This window comes from Zalophus californianus, chromosome 8 (genome assembly GCF_009762305.2).
Source record: "Zalophus californianus isolate mZalCal1 chromosome 8, mZalCal1.pri.v2, whole genome shotgun sequence".
NCBI classification, from domain to species: domain Eukaryota; kingdom Metazoa; phylum Chordata; class Mammalia; order Carnivora; family Otariidae; genus Zalophus; species Zalophus californianus.
The window spans coordinates 40,314,770-40,334,640 of record NC_045602.1 but is presented as its reverse complement, the minus strand read 5'-3'; the positions used below and the strand labels follow the sequence as shown (position 1 = coordinate 40,334,640).

The 19,871-nt window shown below is 46.5% G+C and overlaps 1 protein-coding gene across 1 annotated transcript; it reads right to left on the bottom strand.

Moving 5' to 3' along the window:
- Nucleotides 1-759: 759 nt before the first annotated feature.
- GGCX (gamma-glutamyl carboxylase) lies at nt 760-14,082 on the bottom strand. The gene is made up of 15 exons (XM_027622955.2): nt 13,954-14,082; nt 13,394-13,564; nt 11,878-12,036; nt 11,397-11,562; nt 9,605-9,683; nt 8,600-8,706; nt 7,576-7,739; nt 6,989-7,254; nt 6,710-6,841; nt 6,182-6,333; nt 5,576-5,745; nt 5,230-5,360; nt 4,787-4,934; nt 4,430-4,625; nt 760-3,982 (listed from the first exon to the last, which is right to left on the bottom strand). Exons 1-15 carry the CDS (start codon nt 13,994-13,996, stop codon nt 3,790-3,792), a joined length of 2,277 nt encoding a protein of 758 aa, XP_027478756.1. The 5' UTR covers nt 13,997-14,082; the 3' UTR covers nt 760-3,789.
- Between the last annotated feature and the right edge of the window lie 5,789 nt (nt 14,083-19,871).

The following is a 19,871-nucleotide window of genomic DNA, read 5'->3' as shown; positions in this document are numbered from 1 at the left end:
GTATGAATATGATCTGAGAACATACTCTTTATCCCTTAATAATTTGAGGTAATCCTTCCCATGGTTCAGGGGAATCACCTCAAACCCCTTCAAACCATGACTGCAAACATTTATTTTTTTAAACTATTTTATTTCTTCATGAGAGGCAGAGGAGGAGGGAGAGAGAGGGAGAGAGAGAGAGAAGCAGACTCCCCAGGAGCAGGGAGCCCGATACGGGGGACTCCATCCCAGGACCCTGGGATCATGACCTGAGCTGAAGGCAGACGCTTAAACCATCTGAGCCACCCAGGCGCCCTGCAAGCATTTTAATAGGTTTGTAAATCCTATCCCTAGCACTAAGAAAAATATCCCAAGATTTGACGTTTGTCCAGCACTGCCTTTTTGGCTGATGCAATGGCCAAGATCCATGTGTCCTTACTGCAGCAGCCACTCAACTGCCAGTTAATGTTTTATTTTTAATTTTTTTAAGATTTTGACAGATACGGTGAGAGAGGGAACACAAGCAGGGGGAGCAGGAGAGGGAGAAGCAGGCTCTCTGCGGAGCAGGGAGCCTGATGGGGGACTCGACCCCAGGACCCTGGGACCATGACCTGAGCCGAAGGCAGACGCTTAACTACTGAGCCACGCAGGTGCCCCCAGTGAATGTTTTACAGAATTGTCCAAGATTAAGAACAAAACATGGAATGGTAATGTTCAGTCTTGAAACGTAAACCCATTATCTAGCTTTCCAGTGTGAAAAAGTTTTTACTTAGATATGTCTTAAGTATTAATACCTTTATTATAAACAGGTGTTAAGGCTGCAAATTACATACATGTTCAGTACATGATAGAATTGGCAAAATTTTTCAACAGGGGTGAGGGGGCCAGGTTCTAATCCATTTTATAAGATAGCTCACAAAATTACAGTGAAGATGCTGTAACTTTCTAAAACCTTTGAGTTTGTAGAGGTCTAGACAAGAACTCAAGAACCATCCCTTTTTAAAGCCTAGGAGCTAAAGTACAGATAGCCATTTGGCACATGTTTACACAAGCATGTATGAAAATCAAGTGGTGTGAGACCCAAGGAATGCTTAATTACACCTATTTGGAGGCTTAAAAATTTGTAACTTGGGAGGGGAGGCAAAGTTAAATCTGAAGGTCTTTAAAAGTTTCAAAACATTATCTAGAGAATAGTGCATTGCTGTAAAAACCACCATGCTGGTCAAATAAGGGGAATGGGGAAGAGTTGGGTGCCTGTAGGCTGGTGGGACAGCACCAGAGAAATTGTTGGGTTTCAGTATTTACTAGGAAGATAACTGGACCTCAAGGAGCTTGGAGAAGGATCTTTTGTAAAAAGGCCCTGTCTTCTGCCTAACATGGGGGAGAAAAGATTCTAAAAATAAGGTGAAGAAATCGTAACCAGCCCAGCGAGAAGAGAAGCAAAGGTGTCAAATGGGGTGATGGTGACTGCAAATGGTTGAATATCAAAGCATGCCATGTTACAGAAAAGTTTTGAAGGGATGACCTGGCCAGCGACTAAAGATCCAAATGCTGGGAGTAGAATGAATTGGAATACTAAAGCCTGGCTAAAAGGATGTTGATAGCCCATTCCTCTAACAGCTACGCAGGGCCTGATTCCTCCTGAAATCTGAACTCATTTATTCCACTGAACAGCATTCTTCATAAACAGTATTAAGACAACCACCTTTCCACTCCATCACACCCCAACATTTTCACTGGGAAAAAGAGGTGGTATGCTAACAGTTTTGGGATAGCATCCTTGCCTATATATATATACTTTAAAGATTTATTTGACAGAGACACAGCAAAAGAGGGAACACAAGCAGGGGGAGTGGGAGAAGCAGCAGGCCTCCCACTGAGCAGTGAGCCTGATGTGGGGCTCGATCCCAGGACCCTGGGACCATGACCTGAGCCGAAGGCAGATGCTTAACGACTGAGCCACCCAGGCGTCCCACATCCTTGCCTATGTTAAAACTATTGTAAGAGTCCCTTCCCCAAATGAAGAACTAGTTTTCTTACCAGTCAAGTAATGAGCTGGGTCGGGGGGTGCAGGGGTAGTGCAGGGGAGCAGAAGATAGCTGAACTTCCTAGCAAAGGACATTGTGCCAAGGTATATTGTGTCATTGAGATGTGCAAAACTATTGAGAACCATGTTTCCCCACACTGGTCTTGACAAGTGATCAAGATACCCCGGGGCACCTACAGCTAGCTCACACAATGCCTTACAGGAATCAGGCTTCAGGGGGATGCCCTGATTCAGGCCCAACTGCACCTGCTCTGGTCTGTCTATGCCTAGATTCCAAGATAAAGGGTGAAAGAACAGAGGTAGTAGAGATGAATAAATTGAAGAGGTAGAATTGATACAACTTGGAATTCGGGAAATGTGAGGGAAAAAAAGGAAGACTCAAGATGCTCTTAATGGCTTGGCCAGAAAAAATGCAGTTGCCACTCACTAATAGAGAAGCAGGTCTGAGTTGGGGATGAATTAAGTTCTGCTTAGGACAGAGTTTGAAAGCTTTGCGGGATGTCCAGGTGGAGCTAGTTAGATCTATAGGTCCAGGGCACAGGAAAGAAAGCTAAGCAGCAGCGACACTGGAAACCACGAGGTGGACATAATCATACCAAGTGTGTACAGTGAAAAGGCAGCTGCCTAGGAAAGAACCATTGACTGGGGGTGGGGGGGGCATGGGAAGCGAAGCCTGAAAACAGAGATGCCATCCTTCATCAAAAGTTACTGGGACTGCCAATTTACTGCTAGTCTTTGCTGTGAGACGATGAACAAGCACCCAGAGCAGGAGCCTTTTTTTTTTCTTTTTTCTCTATGCATTCTTACTTCCTAGCCCAATGCTAGGCTTTTGAGTTTTCAAGGAATTGAGGTGCTTCCTCAATCACCCTGTATATCCAAACCTACAAAATAACTGCAAACATACCCTAATCCATCACGAAGTTTGGTTAATCCCTACTTTACATCACTTTCTGCTCATCAAAGGCTAGAGTAATGCTAAATACACTGCACTTGAGAGAACTACTACCAATCATCTAAATCTCCTTATTAGTTTAACCTTGTCCTATTGTAACTATTCTCAAGAGCTGCTAGTGAAAACCTTACTGGCTGTATACATAATAGGAACCATGAAGAAACTACAACTGTAGGGAAGAGAAAATTACTCTGCGAATTTAGAACTTGATCACCATCCCAATCTTACCTTAACTAAGAAGAAAAATTTGAAGCTACATTATTTCATAATTAATGTCAGTGATTCTGCAAATGACAAAAGGCAGGGTACGGGACCTTAAGTCAAACAGACGAGATTCAAACCATCAATACATCTCTTACTAGGTATTGCCTTTGAGCAAATTATGTTGTCTCAGCCTCACTGTCTCCAACTGTAAGATTGGGCTGATGGTCAGTAAGGACTAAATGCAGTAACACGGGCACAATGGTTCTCACAGTACCTAGCATATGGCAAGTACTCGAGAACAGTGAGGTGTTACTGTCATCATGGTACATTAAACCTCTTTCCCCAAGGAGCCAGTCACTGTAAACCTCTTACGCCTTTATCCTAGAAGGGCATTTTCATATTGCTTTTAAACCCCTCCTAGCTCCTCAACCTTGATTTGATAAAGCTTATCCTTGCTTGGCTTCTCTAAAGTATCCTCTCTGAACTTAAAAGAACTATAGACACAGAAAAAAAATGTATAAAATATCAATTTCTTCACATCTCCACTGCATAGGTTAATGGTCCTATGACTGGTTGCTCCCACATCTATACCCAACATCTGCCCCCATCAGAACTCTGAGTGGACAGGGTCAGAATTTGGTTCAGGAGTATTAGAATTTGAAGAATCTGTGTTTGAATGACTCGACTCTCCAGCTGGCTCAAAGGGTCGCAAGTTTGCGTAAGTCACCTCTTGGGCCAGCTGCTCCAGGGAAGGGCGGCCTAATACCAGATTTCGAAGTGAGATACAAGTCATCAGGAAACTGAAAAAGAGGGAAAAGGTCACCCAGTCTAAACTCCTGTTTCTACATAGGAATTCCTGCCAAAGCCCTAAGGGCTACCTGGTCCTACCTTCTCTCATTCAGGCCTAAGTGAAAATATCCCCCTAGTGACCCACCCATCCCAGCTGGAAGGGCACCCCACTCTTTATATGGTCCGGTAGAGGATTCCAGAGTGGGGTAGGAATAACCCACAAGAGGCTGGTGATAAGCTGAGGTGGAATAAGACAGCAGGCCATCAGACACAGGTCATTTACTCTTCCATTAAGTCAGGGAAAGGAGAATGGAGAGGGAAAAAGATACGTAGCACTAGACTGTCCTTTCCTGGGAGAATACCATCCCCCCCCCCCCCATCATTACTTCACCAGAGAAAAGTTACCCAACTCACAAGCATCTGATGGCAAATGACTAGTACTGTTGTGGAAAACTTACCTGCGGCGAAAAATATAGAGCTTCCGCAGCAAGAAGCGGAAGAGCCGCTCGTGGAAAGGGGTATTTCTCCGGCGTTCAAGCTCTTGGAGCCTTCGCTGGCGTCTAAGAAAGGTCTGAACCAGCGGTGTTGGCTCAGGGCCCCCTTGTACTTCTCCTTCCAGCAGAGGTTGCAGCTCTGGAGGTAGAGGCCCCGTTTCTGCCCAGAAGATGGCAAAAAGAGGAATCACTGAGATTATTCTTTTAGAACTCTCACCAGCCAGAACCTTCCAGTTCATTCTTTTAATGGCTAGATCCTCATTCACAGCCCTGATTTCTCATAACCAGGTGCCTTCTCAGCCCAACTCTTCATATACTCACCAGTTCCATTCTCGACCTTCTCCTTTAATTCTTGTAGATATGCCAGGTCTTGCTCCAATGCAAGCTCTGTAGTATTGACGTAGATGTACATGTAGCAGGAAGGACTGGATGATATCGTATACACCTTATGGTACTCACCAGCAGGCAACTGACAAGGGGGAGGAAATGGATGTATTTCACTCCCTAACCTTTCCCTAGGCAGCCTGTGCGCCTCCTACACTACCTACTGTACCCCAATCCACCCTCCCCCACCTCCCCGAGGCACTTTCTTCTCATTGTGTTTTGGAGTCCAAAGGAACTGACTTCTAGAATCCTGGATGAGGCTATTCACAGCCCCGGGGGGGCGGGGCGGGCTTGCTTTTTGAGCTGCCACTTTTTAAGTCTGTAATAACTTAACTCCACTCATCTAAACTTCTCTGCCATTGTTAATTCCAGCAAAATACCTGCATTTTTTCTCCTTCCTGAAGAGTCTGATTCTTCTGTTCTGCCATCAGCTCGACAATCACCTCCCCCTGTAGCAGCTGAATGCTAGTATTGCCCAGGTCTTCACTCACAAAATTCTCCAGGTGCAGCCCTGCCAGGGGCAACAGAGTTCCCCATCCCATCCTATGGAAGATGAAATCACTCCCAGCCAGAACAGAGACATCACACCTTTACCACTACCACCCCTCAGGTTTCAAGAACATTCCTCCCACCAGGAATGCCCCTCCCCCCTCTATCACATGCAGTGTCCCTGGCCAAGGAAGCCACAAGGAAAGACAGCAAAGCTTTCTTTGCTTTCCTCCATACCAGGGAAATCTGCAATGAAGACCACCTCAGTGTGGTTGTCCAGGCTGCTCTTGATTTCCTGTAACTTGGTCCTCCAGGGAGACAGGTCCATCAACAGTGGCTGCAGCCAAGGTGTACGCTGGAAGGGGGACCAGGTGGCTTGCACGATGTCCACACGAGGGTCAAAAATCCTTAGGAAAGAAAACCATGTTCTAAGGAGACCACAGCCACCTACCCATTGGAATTTCTGGTTCTGTTTCTTTCATCACTGTTCCTAGATAGAGGGAACAGGGTTTCCAGATAGAAGAAAAGGCTTATGTCAGCATGTTATTGCCATTCTAGGGCAGAGAGAGAAGAGGAAAGAGATTCTGGAGCACAGGGGAAGAATGGGGGTTAGCGGCCACCTGAGAATTGCGTTAACAGCTTCTTAAAGGAAAAAAAGTTACCTTTTCTTCTAGTTGATGGTGCCCCCTGCTGGAAGCAATCAGCTATGCCCACAACCAGGTGAACAGGGACATGCACCAGAGGACAGCCTTTCAAGCAAGACAACACTGGGGAGCATGGGCTACTCATCTTGGCAAAAGGAGTGGGACTTCATTTTTCCCCTTCTCTGTTCCCCTTGCCCACCTCTGCTGGAAGCGGTCATTGATGGAGACCCAAATATCAAAGTAGATCTGGGGCTCAGTGACATTGTACTTGGGAAGCAGGTGGCTCAGGCAAGTGGCATATTGCTTCAGCATGTCTGCGTGATCCTTCCATCGCCGGCTCTGTGTGAATACCTGCCCCAAACCCCCCCATGTTAGTCCCACCTCATCGTTATCAACCTCCCAGAAAGATCATGCACCGCCAATGGCACTACGAGATCCCTGCCTGGTGCCTGTTTTGACCAGGAAAAGAAAAAACCTGAACTTGTCTTTGGGGAAGAATATTTCATTGCTGGGCTTTTTAATACTTATTTCCTAAACCTAATTTCAATTCAAAGGAAGTGAATGGCACTGTCCTATTTCAACTTCAACACAAGAAGGGTCAACCTGGCTCCTGAGAAAGGGCAGAGTGGACCCAAATGTGTTTTATAACTATGTTTAAGATCAAACCAGACCCCAATACTCCAGGAAGCTCTGAAGAAGTGTAAGTTATCAACATCAGGTATCTCACCCCAGGGTTAAGGTAGCCCAGCTCGCCAGTGCGGCCGTCCCGGTAGGTGATCTTCACGTGCTGGTGGGAGCGTGAGTGCACCATCATGTCCCAGGAATAGCCATACAGCCCATTTGTCCAGTTGTTATAGCCCTGAGAAGGCAGGGCAGAGGCAATCAGCCCAACTGTTCTCATATTATCCCCATGCCCCACCAACACAGGGCTGCAAAACCAGCCCCACACTTTCCCTAATGCTGTGCCCTCTGCCACCTCCCAAGCTAACCCCCAGGCCACACATACCTGGGTGAGGAAATGGGAATAGGGCAGGAACAGCTGCTCCAGGAGGTAGAGCAGGGTGAAGGCAGCACCCAGCTGATGGCGCAGCCCTGGCTTTTGGCCACCTTTGGCCCGGCTCCTCTTGTACATGCAGGACTCACTGGGTTGAGGGGCAGCCTTGAGGGGCAGTAGTTCCTGCAGCTTTTCGGGGAAGCGAGATATTAGCTTCCGGGGCCACTCAGGGGAGCAGAAGAGAGGGCTGCTGGCCAGCATGACGTAGGGGAACATTCCTAGAAAAGGAGGGAGGAAATAAGCATTTCAGGAGTTTGGTTGGGGGGGCACCTGGGTAATCCCTCAAGCCCTCTCCTTTCGGAACCTCTCCCAGGTACTCCACTTGTGACGAAAGCAGCTCGTAACTAGAGGTGTCTTACTTCCCCAACACTCCTTACTCCGCAACACACTAGCTGAGCCCAGACGCCCCGGCCCTCTCCTCCCGTTTACTGCCATTTCAGTGACTGCACCTGGCTCAATGCAGCTCCAGGTGCCATCGCCATCTCCCACTCCCCGCACCCCTGCGGCTTCCCACCTCCTACCAAACCACGGGTACTGACCAATGCTGAAGAGCTGGGAATTCATGCAGTGGAAGTAGGACACGAAGAGGAGGCCGATGGACCTCGAGGCATCAAAAAAGAGCAGGAAACCCGCTGAGAGGTCGAGCAGCAGTCCGCACCAGTGCACCACCAGCAGACTGGTCATCTCCTCAGACAGTACCAGTCTGCAGACACCAGAGACAAAGGTCAGGCAGCGGCCCACTGCAGAGCCCAGCATTTACAGCACTTCCGCGGCCAACCTGCCGCTGCTCACCCTATCCTTGCCAAAGGAAGTACCCTAGCGGGTGCATAGAACTCTACATGAAGACACCCTATGGTAGAGTTTCCAACCCACCTTCCTTTCCACACAATTCAGGTGTTCAATTTCTTTTCAATATATCCTATGTGCTAACCAAGGGCAGATTTCCCAGGGCAAATCTGATGGAGAAGTGAGTGTACTTGGTGGTGGTGGGGAGGGGCGGGAGTGGTAGATTCTTCACAGAGATTATAAATAAGAAACTTTAAAAGGTGAATGCCTAACATAATAAAATCAAACGTTTGGAACTGGGAAATAAAGAACAAAGTAAAACGCGAGGAAAAAACACACGGGAGGAAGGGAGAAATCAAGATTTTCTAAAGAGGTGGCAACAAAGCTTTGGCAGGGCAGGGACGCCAACTGTCCATCTTCTAAGTCTGCTGGCCCAGAAGTCCTGGCGAGAGGCTGGGGTGGCCACCCAATGACACAGGGCCCACCCACAGCGGTGGCTGGGAGCTCAGACTCATTCACCAAGTCACCTTATTCTGATTCTTCCCCTTTGTTCTTTAGTTTTTTCCCTTCATTCTTGCCCCTACCATACGTCTCCTAGATATTCTGGTAAGACTGACTCCGCCGTCGGCTAAAGAGAAAGATGAGCGGACAGAGGAAAGCATGTGGCAAACTGAGGCAAAGCAGGACCGGCAGCCGTCCCCGCAGACCTGAGGGAGGCGAGTTCCCCACTGTGTACCGGTGCCGTGGCAAGAGAACTCTGCCCTGCCTGCCACTCACTTGAAGGGAGCGAAGAGCCAGTGCCGGGACAGATATTCCATGGAATAGCCCTCAACCCAGTCCGCGTCCAGCTTCTTCACGCCCGCAATGAAGTACACGATGAAGATCTGCAAGCGCAGAACGCAGTGTTCAAACACGAAAGAACCTGGTTTGCTACGGACTGTCACAAATGACCTAAGTCCTGACCTGAGTTCAGGGCCTAAAGATTTTGATACATTCAATTCACTCATCTGAGATCTCCACTCGTCCAACAAGTATTTATGGCCATTCTGCCAATGGCCATACAATGGCCTGCCAATACGATGCCAGGCATAGTATTCGGTCCCAAGGGAAGTCATGAAGCACAGCTCTCTTGTAAGGATGCTCTTCTAGGGGCGCCTGGGTGGCTTGGTCGTTAAGCGTCTACCTTCCGCTCAGTTCATGGTCCCAGGGTCCTGGGATCCAGCCCCGCATCAGGCTCCCTGCTCAGCGGAGAGCCTGCTTCTCCCTCTCCCACTCCCCCTGCTTGTGCTCCTGCTCTTGCTATCTCTCTGTCAAGTAAATAAATAAAATCTTTATTTATTTATTTTTTTTAAAGATTTTTATTTATTTGACAGAGAGACACAGCGAGAGCACGAACACAAGCAGGGGGAGTGGGAGAGGGAGAAGCAGGCTTCCCGCGGAGCAGGGAGCCCGATGTGGGACTCGATCCCAGGACCCTGGGATCATGACCTGAGCTGAAGGCAGACGCTTAACGACTGAGCCACCCAGGTGCCCAATAAATAAAATCTTTAAAAAAAAAAAAAAGGATGCTCATCTAGCAGGGCCAAAGCTCTATCCTTTCCATGACGAGGTGAGAGAACCCAGAGACTAGGGGATTGGCAACGAAGGAATCAGCCTCGCTTTCCAGCAAAAGGGAAGAAAGGGAAGATCCAGGGAGGCAGAGTACAGAGCCACCTGGCAGCAGGATGGTCGTGCTGACAATGGCTGTAGAAGAACACCCTCCTCTTTCCAAAAATCCTGTACCTGGCCACGCAGCACAGCATAGTTCCAGAGGGGCACGTGGGCATTCCGCTTACAGGCATTGAGCAGGCCGTCAGCAGACCTACACCGAGGAAATGAGGATTAAGGGGAGCTGCTCAGTCCAGCACATTTCCACCTTTCTCAGTGTAATAATCTATCTATCCCAGGACATCCCCATATGCTCTCTGGTCCTCTGGGATCTTCTGAGGCTCTTCAGAATTATATGAGCAAATTTAACAGTGCTTATTTTCAGTCATAACAGAAATGTTACTAGTGGGTTAGAACAACACACAGTTCAGTGTTTACCATTAGTTAGTAAATTAGTCGGTCTTAATGGAACAAATCAGGAAAAGGATTACAATGCTTCAGAATATGACTGAATTTGAAAAAAGAATGCATTTGAGGGAATGTTTGAAAAGCTCAAGGTGTAGGTGTATGTAACTATATAGTACTTTTAAGAAAAAAAAAAATTCAATATCCAAAACAAACTGACATCGCAGAGACCTAGATGCCAGGACCTAGTGCTGGAGCTTACCTTGGGAGAGAACCTATAAACCCAAGATACTAAGACTAAATATATTCTGGGGAGGTGGAAGCAAAGCAGGTTTCAAAAAGACAATGAATGAGCTGAGAGGTTGGGAAGGGGGCAGCTTACCCTTGTGGTTAAGAGCCTCATGGCATTGTAATGAGGAAAAATTTTAAGTGTTTAGTGCCTGGCCATGTGGAAAATCCTGAGGGCTAAGTATTTTTTCAAACTGTGTAAAAATTATAAAAATGAAACTTTTCAGGAGTATTCTATCAAAACTGTCTCTTGATTTTGTATGATCAGAGCTGGGCATCTGAATGAGTTTAAAGGTTTACAAAGGGTATCTGTAGGTATATTTAATGACTGATAAATCACTAACAAATTCAATGTTTGAGATTTTTTTCCCCTATACCCATCTTACTGACATCTCCTATTTCCTTTTCACTTAATGGGAAGAATCCCTAGAGTTTATCTGCCCTGCCACCCTGTCTCCAAATCCCTTCACCACCTCCCCTGAGAGATGGTCACCTAAGCCAGAGGTGGGGGAGGGTTACTTCCTCCCAGGACAGCACTGCTGAGCAGCCCTGGTGGGCCCTCTCCTTCTGACATGACTCTGCCTCACAGCAACTTCTACTCTTGGCTCTAACTCTGCCCCTCTGGGCTCACACAGAGAAAGTCTGCTCCCTCTTCCACATGACCACCCTTGAAGTATCTGAAAACATCTATGTCTGGCTTTAGTCTTCTCTTCTTCTAAGTGGATTACAGGAAGTGGATAGATCAAGGCACCTGGGAAGATATGGAAAGAGTGAAGGAGTGGGGATGGAGCCATTCTGCTTTTTGTCATCCCAAGTGCCCCAACCTCACTGACCCTTCCCCCTCCCAAATTCATCCAGACCAAAGTGTGACCCTGTAACCACACTTTGCAAAGTGCAGTTGGAAATATGCTTGCTGGGGGGCGCCTGGGTGGCTCAGTCGTTAAGCGGCTGCCTTTGGCTCAGGTCATGATCCCAGGGTCCTGGGATCGAGCCCCGCATCAGGTTCCCTGCTCCGTGGGAAGCCTGCTTCTCCCTCTCCCACTCCCCCTGCTTGTGTTCCTGCTCTCGCTGTCTCTGTCTCTGTCAAATAAATAAATAAAATCTTAAAAAAAAAAAATCTTAAAAAAAAAAGTAAATATGCTTGCTGGGGCAAATTCTAGAACCTCACTGGGCCCCTACCACTGGTAACCATCCTGACCCAGCCAACCCCTTCCCCTTTCCCCTAGAATCATACCAGTAGTGGTTTGCATCCATGAATGTTAGCTGAAAGGCCAATAAACCATACAGATAGGAGTGGTTGTTCCATGACGTCTTGTCCAGGAGAAACACATACCAGTACGGCAGCAGGAATAAAACACAGCTCATCCGGTAGCACAGGCCCAGCATCATGCCCAGGGCCCCTGGGATTTGTGGGGGAGAGGATTAAGAGGTCAAAGGGTCACCACAGGCCCAGCTCCCCCAGGACAGGCTGTGGGTGGGATTAAGAAAAGTCATCGGACATTTTATAATCATAAAACCAAATGAAAATCAAATGTTATTTTAGTATTTTAAAAAGACTTATGGGGGTCACAGCTCAGATGACACACAGGTCTGCGGGATGAAATGAGGAATCACAGCAGAAGTGAAATAATGAACCCAAGACTTTGGTCATTCACCAGCATGCTTGGTTTAGGTAGGCCAGTCAATATTCCCATCTCTCCCATACTTTCCCTCACCCAGAAACATGACGGTATAGACAAGATACATCCAGTCAAGTGGTAGCGGCTGCAGGGCATCCAGCAAAGGGAAGCGGCACACATCTAGCCCATCCAGGTATCGTCGGTCCAGGGAGCTGAGCCCCCGTTCTTGGGGAATGTCCAACACCATCATCAGCCCTGGGAAGGCAGTCGAGGAGGGGCTGTTAGGCCTCAGCAAAGGAAGCAGTGAAATACACTGGAATACAGTTGGATGCACCCAGCTCCAGGGTCAGACTTCTTACCTAACCCTGGTTCTGCCATTTATTCGTTCATTCAACTCTAATTACTGAGGACCTGCTCTGTGCTAGGCATTATGCCAGCTGTGTGATCTCAGAAAACCACTGCACCTCCCGGAGCCAATTCCTCATTCCCTGTTTGAGAAAGGGACTCATAATATATAATTTACAGGGTTACAGGGGGCGCCTGGGTGGCTTAGGCGGTTAAGCATCTGCCTTTGGCTCAGGTCATGATCCCAGGATCCTGGGATGGAGCCCCACATCACTCTCTCCGCTCAGCAGGGAACCTGCTTCTTCCTCTCCCTCAGCCCCTCCCTCTGCTTGTGCGCGCGCGCACTCTCTCTCTCAAATAAATAAATAAAATCTTTAAAAAGAAACTGTATAGGGTTACAAAGAGGATTAAATGAGAGAAGTGTACAAAATGCTATAAAAGCTGTCCGGGTTTTGATAATTTAAGGTCTGTCCTATGAAGCCATAAAAAGTGTTCTAGGGTGGTGCATCTCAACTTTTTTTACTTCTTAGCACACCCAGAAAATAGTATTTGGCTTACCACAGTAGAGCAAACAGAAGGGGCTACTCAGGTCAGGAAGCCAGTTCCAGTTAAGGCAGGGTTTCTCAACCTCAGGACTACTCACATTTTGGGCTGGTTAATTATTTGCTGGGAGGGGCTATCCTGTGCATCATAGGTCACTTAGCAGTATCCCTGGCTCCTAAGTAGATACCAGTAGCCACCTATTTCCCTTCCCTCAAGTTGTGACAAAAATGTCTACGGACATTGCCAAATATCCCCTGGAGAGCAAAACTGTCACCCTTGAGACTGGGTTAAGGGAATTAATACCTTAGCACATCTGTAACCCATTCCAAGCATACATGCTGTGGCCTATGTGTTAGGAAACTCTGGATTAGGGAGCCACAGCCAAAATGTCTGCCCTGTCACGCCTGCTATTTCTCTGAGGTCTGGTCCTGAGTATAGTTACTGGGCAGCTTCATGCCACAAGCAAGATGGGTCTCTGGTCATCTGCCTCTGTATTTCCTATGGCCTCAGATCAAAGCATTTCTGGCCTCCAAACCCTAATCAGAGGAGACAAAGGTGGATTTGATCCTAAACGCCACAAATCTCTCTTCCAGGAAATCAATATCTATCTTCAGCTCTGAAGGAAGGGAGGCAAGTCACGAAGTAAGTAACCAAGAAATGCACAAGGGACGATGGTTATTCTCCCACCCACCACCACACTGGCCCCTCCAGAAACCCGATTTACCAAAAAGAAAACGGAAGACAGCCAGGCTGGCAGGATCCGTTGGTCGATTCAGCAGGGTCACCAGCCTTCCCCAGCTGGAAACATCTGTCCACTCAAACCCCAAGAGTGTCCCCATTCCGCTGCCCTGCCTGGGCCCTGAAGACTGTCCAGCCTTGTCTTTCTGTACTTTATCTGCAAACAACAGAAAGTGTATGCGCAGGTGTGGGGACGGAAATGCTTTAAAATCGGCTCCTTCCCAAACCACAGAAATCACAGTCCCTACAGCCCCAGGGTTTCTTCCTACCAGGGTTCTCCCCCTGATTTCTGACTACTAGAAACACCCTCGCAGTACCAGATCCTTCTGGATCTCCCAATGTCCCAGAACCTCTCTCAGACTGCAGCCCCCAACCGCAAAGCTCCCCGAAGGTCATCATCACCCCCAAAGCCGCGGACTGCAATCTCTCTCGACAAGCCCCTTCCAGAGATCCCTTTCCCGGGGTCCCACAGGACAGTCCTACCGCCCCCGCCCCTTTGAGACAGAGTCCCTCTCTCTCCGCCGCATGGGAGGACTCTGTGCCTACGTGAGTCCGGCGGGACCCGCGCGGACCGGGCAGACACCGCCATGGCAGCGCGGAGGTAAGACGGCCAAAGCAGTGGCGCCCAAGTAGCGGCGCCCAAGTACGGAGCGTCGGGAGGAATCACTTCCCTAAGCCCCGCCTCCCCGACACATCAGCACGCGCGCGGCCGGCCGGAAAGCGCTAGGACTGTCGTGAAGGGCTCTCGCCGGCGGCGCCTGCTCCGTGCTTAGCGGCAAAGGGCGGAACTAGGAGCTTTGGAGTTGGGGGGAGCGGGAGCTCGGGTTGGTCCCACCTTACCCGGTGACGGAGGAGGAGCGAGGACACCTCCAGACGAGCTTGTTTTCAGCCGCCAGACCAGTCTCGCTATGAAGCGTCCCAAAGCCCCTGGTGCTTTCAGCCCTAAGAAATCTCAGAGTCTTGACAACTTCCCTGCCCCGCCCCCCGCCCCCATTAGGTCTCTCCAGGTTGTAGTGTCCCTGCGGTGCTCCTTGACGTGAGCAATGTGGGTGCAAATGTCAGACTCTTTCCCCAAGAGGTTGACCTCAAGAGTTGAGGACGCACCTGGAAGGGCTGTCCCGGCGTAGGGAGAGGGTGCGAGTTCCTTTATTCTCTCTTCCAGTACCTGCCAAGAACCAGAGGTTTGAAATCAGCGGGGGAAACCCAAACGACACAACTGTAGGGGGATGTAGAATAGGGGCAGCGCGTAGAGTGTGCTCGATCAGGGAGGATTCCTAGAGGTGAGTCTTGAACAGCACTACAAGATCTAATTTTCTGCCCTGGGATTGGCCAGCAGGATCATAGGAAGGCATCCTAGAAAAGCAGTTCTCATATTTTCTTGGTGTCAGGACACTTTCACACTGCTACACATTATTGAGAACCCTAAAGAACTTTTATTTATGTGGGTTATATTTTTCCACATTTACCATGTTGGAAATTTATACTGAGAAATCTTTATATATTGATTCACTTAAAAAAACTAATTAACCATGTTTACAAATAAAACATGTTTACATAAATAACTTTTATGGGAAAAGTTTATTTTCCACAAAAAATTGCACAAGTAGTACTGTATTGTTTTATATGCAAATCTAATGTCTGGATTAATTGGAAACAGCTGGATTCTCATGTCTACTTCTGCATGTAATCTGGTGTTGGTTGAAGTATGTGAAGGAAATCTGGCCTCACAGATACTTAGTTGGAAAAAGGAAAAACATTTTAATAACGTTTTTAGATAATTGTGGGTATCCTTCTTTGATACCACCCCTAAACTTAAAAGTGGTAGTTTTTTAAAGGTTAGTCGGATGTAGAATCTGAAACCATATCAATGAACTTTATGCTCTGTCACATTAAAATTTTTGGTATATCTTGCGCTTTGAATGGAACTTTTACAAAATCATACATGTAGGCTTTGGAAAACATTGGTTCACTGAGTTATGCTGCTCTTCTAAATGCAGAGTCTGTTAAATGTTGGAGAGCTGCCGAGCTCACACTGGCGGATACAAGTTTTCCAAAATTCTAATTTTCATTTGAAAGTTCAAATTTATTCATTGGCAACAAATACTGTCTATTGTTTCCCTTCAAGGAACAGCCACACGTCTTTGATTTTTGAAAAAAAAACAAAACCTGCCAAATGTGCCAGTTTAAATAACCATAGTTTGTCCAATATCCACAAGTAAAATGATGTTTAATTTTTAAAAAAGAAAGAAAAAAAGATACTCAACATTTATTAGGAAATTGCAAATTAAAACAATGAGATAACTATTAGAGTGGTTGAAATCCAAAGCACCACCACCAACAAATGCTGGTGAAGATCGGAGCAACAGGAACTCTACTTCATTGCTGGTAGGAATGCAAAATGGTATACCCACTTTGGAAAACAGTTTGACAGTTTCTTACAAAACTAAATATGCGGGCGCCTGGGTGGCTCAGTTGGTTAAGCGACTGCCTTCGGCTCAGGTCATGATCCTGGAGTCCCGGGATCGAGTCCCACATCGGGCTTCCTGCTCAGCAGGGAGTCTGCTTCTCCCTCTGACTCTCTTCCCTCTCGTGCTTTCTATCTCTCATTCTCTCTCTCTCTTTCAAATAAATAAATAAAATCTTTAAAAAAAAAAAAAAACTAAACATGCTTTTACCATATGATCCAGCAATTGTGCTTCTTGGTATTTACCCAAATAGTTGAAAAATTATGCCCACACAAATGTATAGCAGCACTATTCATAATTGCCCAAACTTGGAGGCAGCCAAGATGTCTTTCAGTAGGTGAATGGGCAAACAAACTGGCACATCCATACAGTGGAGTATTCAGTGATAAAATGAATGAGCTATCAAGCCACAAAAGGATGTGGGGGAACCTTAAATTCCTATCCTTAAGTGAAAGAAACCAATCTAGAAAGGTTACATACTGTATGATTCAAACTGATATCCTGGAAAAAGCAAAACTGTGGTTTTAAGGCAAAAGATCAGTGGTTGCCAGGAACTGGGGGGAAGGGGGAAGGGATGAATAAGTGGATGAAACTATTAGAGACATGAAACTATTCTGTATGGTACTGTAATGGTGTCATGGTGCGTACATATGATTATATATTTGTCAAAACCCATGGATGTGAGCCCTAATGTAAACTATGGACTTTGTTAATAATAACGTATCCATTTTAGCTCATCAGTTGTAAAGCAAATATACCATACTAGTGCAAGCTGTTAATAATGGGAGAAAAATGGGAGAGTGCTGAGAGGTGTGAGGGAACTGTCTGTACCACTCCAAAAAAATAAATTCTGTTAATTTTAAAACATTACTTCAGCTCACAGTTTAACTACACAAGTGCTTTTTCTCAGAACAGCTGTAAGACATTCATCATACTTGGGTATGCAAAGTGTAGTGTGTGTATTTCCCATTTCTTCCCACAAAATAGTTAAGGGTGTGTACTCCAGTGTCAAGAATTAATAAAATTAGTGGGGTGCCTGGGTGGCTCTGTCAGTAAGCATCTGCCTTCGGCTCAGGTCATGATCCCAGGGTCCTGGCATCGAGCCCTGCATCGGGCTTCCTGTTCGGCAGGAAGCCTGCTTCTCCCTCTCCCGCTCCCCCTGCTTGTGCTCCCTCTCTGGCTGTCTCTCTCTCTCTGTCAAATAAATAAAATCTTTTAAAAAAAGAATTAATAAAATTAGTAATTTGTACTGCTTCATTAGGGATGTTGAAAATCGCATATTTTGAAAATGCAAGTGTGCAGCCAGGTGGAATACAAGGACTACTACTACAATTTGGTGCCATTGTCTCATTCCTGCTAAGTTGCCAACAGTTTTATTACCCACAGTTGCTTTTATCATGAGTGCAAATGGCAACATTTTGGTTGTGACAACCAAAAATGCCTCCATATGTTGTCACATGTCCCTTGGAGAGCAAAATCAGCCTCGCCTCATAGAGGACTATTGCTCCAGGAGAGTGCAGTGTCTGAAGGGACAATGGCCACAGGTGGAAACTTCTGGCTCTGAAAGCACAGTCAGAAAGGGAAAGAGACATTGGGAGTGATGGGGGGTGACTGTCACAGATGGGGTGGCCAGCAGTGTAATAGTCTACAAAGGGTTTGGAGACAAAAGAGGCCTTGGCAGTGGTGAGAGCTTTCTGATCCTTTAGGGAGCAATTCCAGTTGTACCTCCTGAATGTGCCTTTTCCTTGTTTTCCAGCCCTTCCCCAGAGAGGTACAGGAGTAAACTGCCACTTGGGCCATAAATAAGGTTGAGATAGATGTCAGTGCACCCCCAAAGTTTCCCTGGTTGCTTTGCAGGCTGTTAATATTCCTCTTTCACTATTTTCTCATTCTATTTTCTCTATTAATCTCCTTTTTTATTTGCAAAGTGCTTTAGCAGAAATACAGAAATATATATCCGGATTACTTAATCCCAATAATAACCCTGCAAAGCAGCTTTAATTCTTCTTCCCATTTTGCAGATGAGGAAACTGGAGCTCCTAGAGGGAAGTGGCTTGCCCAAGACTACACAGCCAGGGAGTAGTAGAGCTGATACCCAAACCTTTTGGTCACAGAGGGACTGAGAACATTCTTCATCACACCATGATTCCTTCTTTGGCTACAGTGCCTACCACCTAGCATTTTTCTTTGCAAAGTGACTGATACTCCATTTCTCCATAGAGACTTCCTTGATCTTGCACCTTGCCCATAGTACCATTTCTTTTCTTTTCTTTTCTTTCTTTCTTTCTTTCTTTCTTTCTTTCTTTCTTTCTTTCTTTCTTTCTTTCTTTCTTTCTTTCTTTCTTTCCTTCTTTCTTTCTTTCTTTCTTTCTTTCTTTCCTTTCTTTCTTTCTTTTTCTTTCTTTCTTTCTTTCTCTTTCTTTCTTTCTTTCTTTCTTTCTTTCTTTCTTTCTTTCTTTTTCTTTCTTTCTTTCTTTCTTTCTCCTTCCTTCCTTCCTTCCTTTCTTTCTTTTTCTTTCTTTCTTTCTTTCTTTCTTTCTTTCTTTCTTTCTTTCTTTCTTTCTTTCTTTCTTTCTCTCTTTCCTTTCTTTCTTTCTCTTTCCTTTCTTTTTAAAGTAAGCTGTAGGCCCAATGTGGCTTGAACTCACGACCCCAAGATCAAGAGTCAGCATGCTCTTCTGATTGAGCCAGCCAGCCCCCCTTCCCACCCCCCCACCCTGCCATATTACCATTTCTGTTCATTGTGCATTGTTTGGTGCCTTACTGAATGGCTCGTCTTGTGAGGGTGCTAGCAAGGTGGTCTCTTGACAAAGGGAAGCATTGTGATATGTATACAGGTGAGGCCAAGCCTGCAGGGATTCTGCACGGTGAAGAGGAGGGTGAACAGGTTGCAGTTCCAACTGTGGGTGCTGGAGAATCTCCCTAATGGGTGCTGGGTTTAGGTGAAGGGTCAGCTCCCGCAGGGACACCAATGTATGTCCCAGGCTGGCAGTGGCATACTAGACCCCAGTAACTCCTCAACAACCTGATTTCCACCCGGGAAATCCTCCTCCATGTCTTTCTGTTCTCCTCAGCCATCCTACTCTGGCCCTTTGTTTCTTGGCACCTTTCATGTTTCCCTACCCACCACTGCACTTAGCATCTGGAATTCTTAATAACAGTAATCATCATAGCCACCACGTACTGAGGGCTCTTTCGGTACCAGGCACAGACAGCGAGGTAAGTGAGGTTTAGAGATGTCACATCAGCCTGTCCAAGGTCACACGATTATTAAGGTATAGAACAGTGTGTCTAATAGAAATATAATTTGAAGCACATTTGTAATTTTAAATTTCCTACTGGCCAAATTAAAAGAAAAGAAACAGGTGAAATTTAACTTTTAAAATTTAACTCAATATACCTACAACATTATTTCAGCATGTCATCAGTATGTAAAATTACTGAAGAGATATTTACATTCTTTTTTGCATAGTAAGTCCTTGAAATACTTGGGGCGCCTGGGTGGCTCAGTCAGTTGAGCATCCCACTCTTGATTTCAGCTCAGATCATGATCTCAGGGTCATGAGATTGAGCCCTGGTGTAGGGCGCCACACTCAGAGGGGAGCCTGCTTGAGATTCTCTCTCCCTCTCCCTCTGCCCCCCCATGTGCGTGCATGCGCGTGCTCTCTCTCTCTCGCTCTCTCCAGTAAATAAATTTTTTTTAAGATTTCATTTATTTATTCATGAAAGACACAGAGAGAGAGAGAGAGAGAGGCAGAGGGAGAAGCAGGCTCCCAAGGAGCAGGGAGCCTGATGCGGGACTTGATCCCGCGACCCTGGGATCATGACCTGAGCCGAAGGCAGACGCTTAACCATCTGAGCGACCCAGGCGCCCCATCCAATAAATAAATCTTAAGAAAAAAAAAGAAATATGGTGTGTACTCTTCCATCACTTCTCAATTCAGACTAGCCACAGTTCAAGTGCTCACCAGCCACATGTGGTCAGTGGCTACTGTACTG

Coding starts and splice junctions, on each gene's coding strand:
- GGCX (XM_027622955.2), bottom strand. CDS start 13,996: ATGGCGGTGTCTGCCCGGTCCGCGCGGGTCCCGCCGGACTCAC. Junction 7,740..8,599: donor TGGCTCTTCGCTCCCTTCAA/GTGAGTGGCAGG, acceptor TGGTGTCTGCAG/ACTGGTACTGTCTGAGGAGA. Junction 3,983..4,429: donor CTCTATATTTTTCGCCGCAG/GTAAGTTTTCCA, acceptor CCTCTTTTTCAG/TTTCCTGATGACTTGTATCT.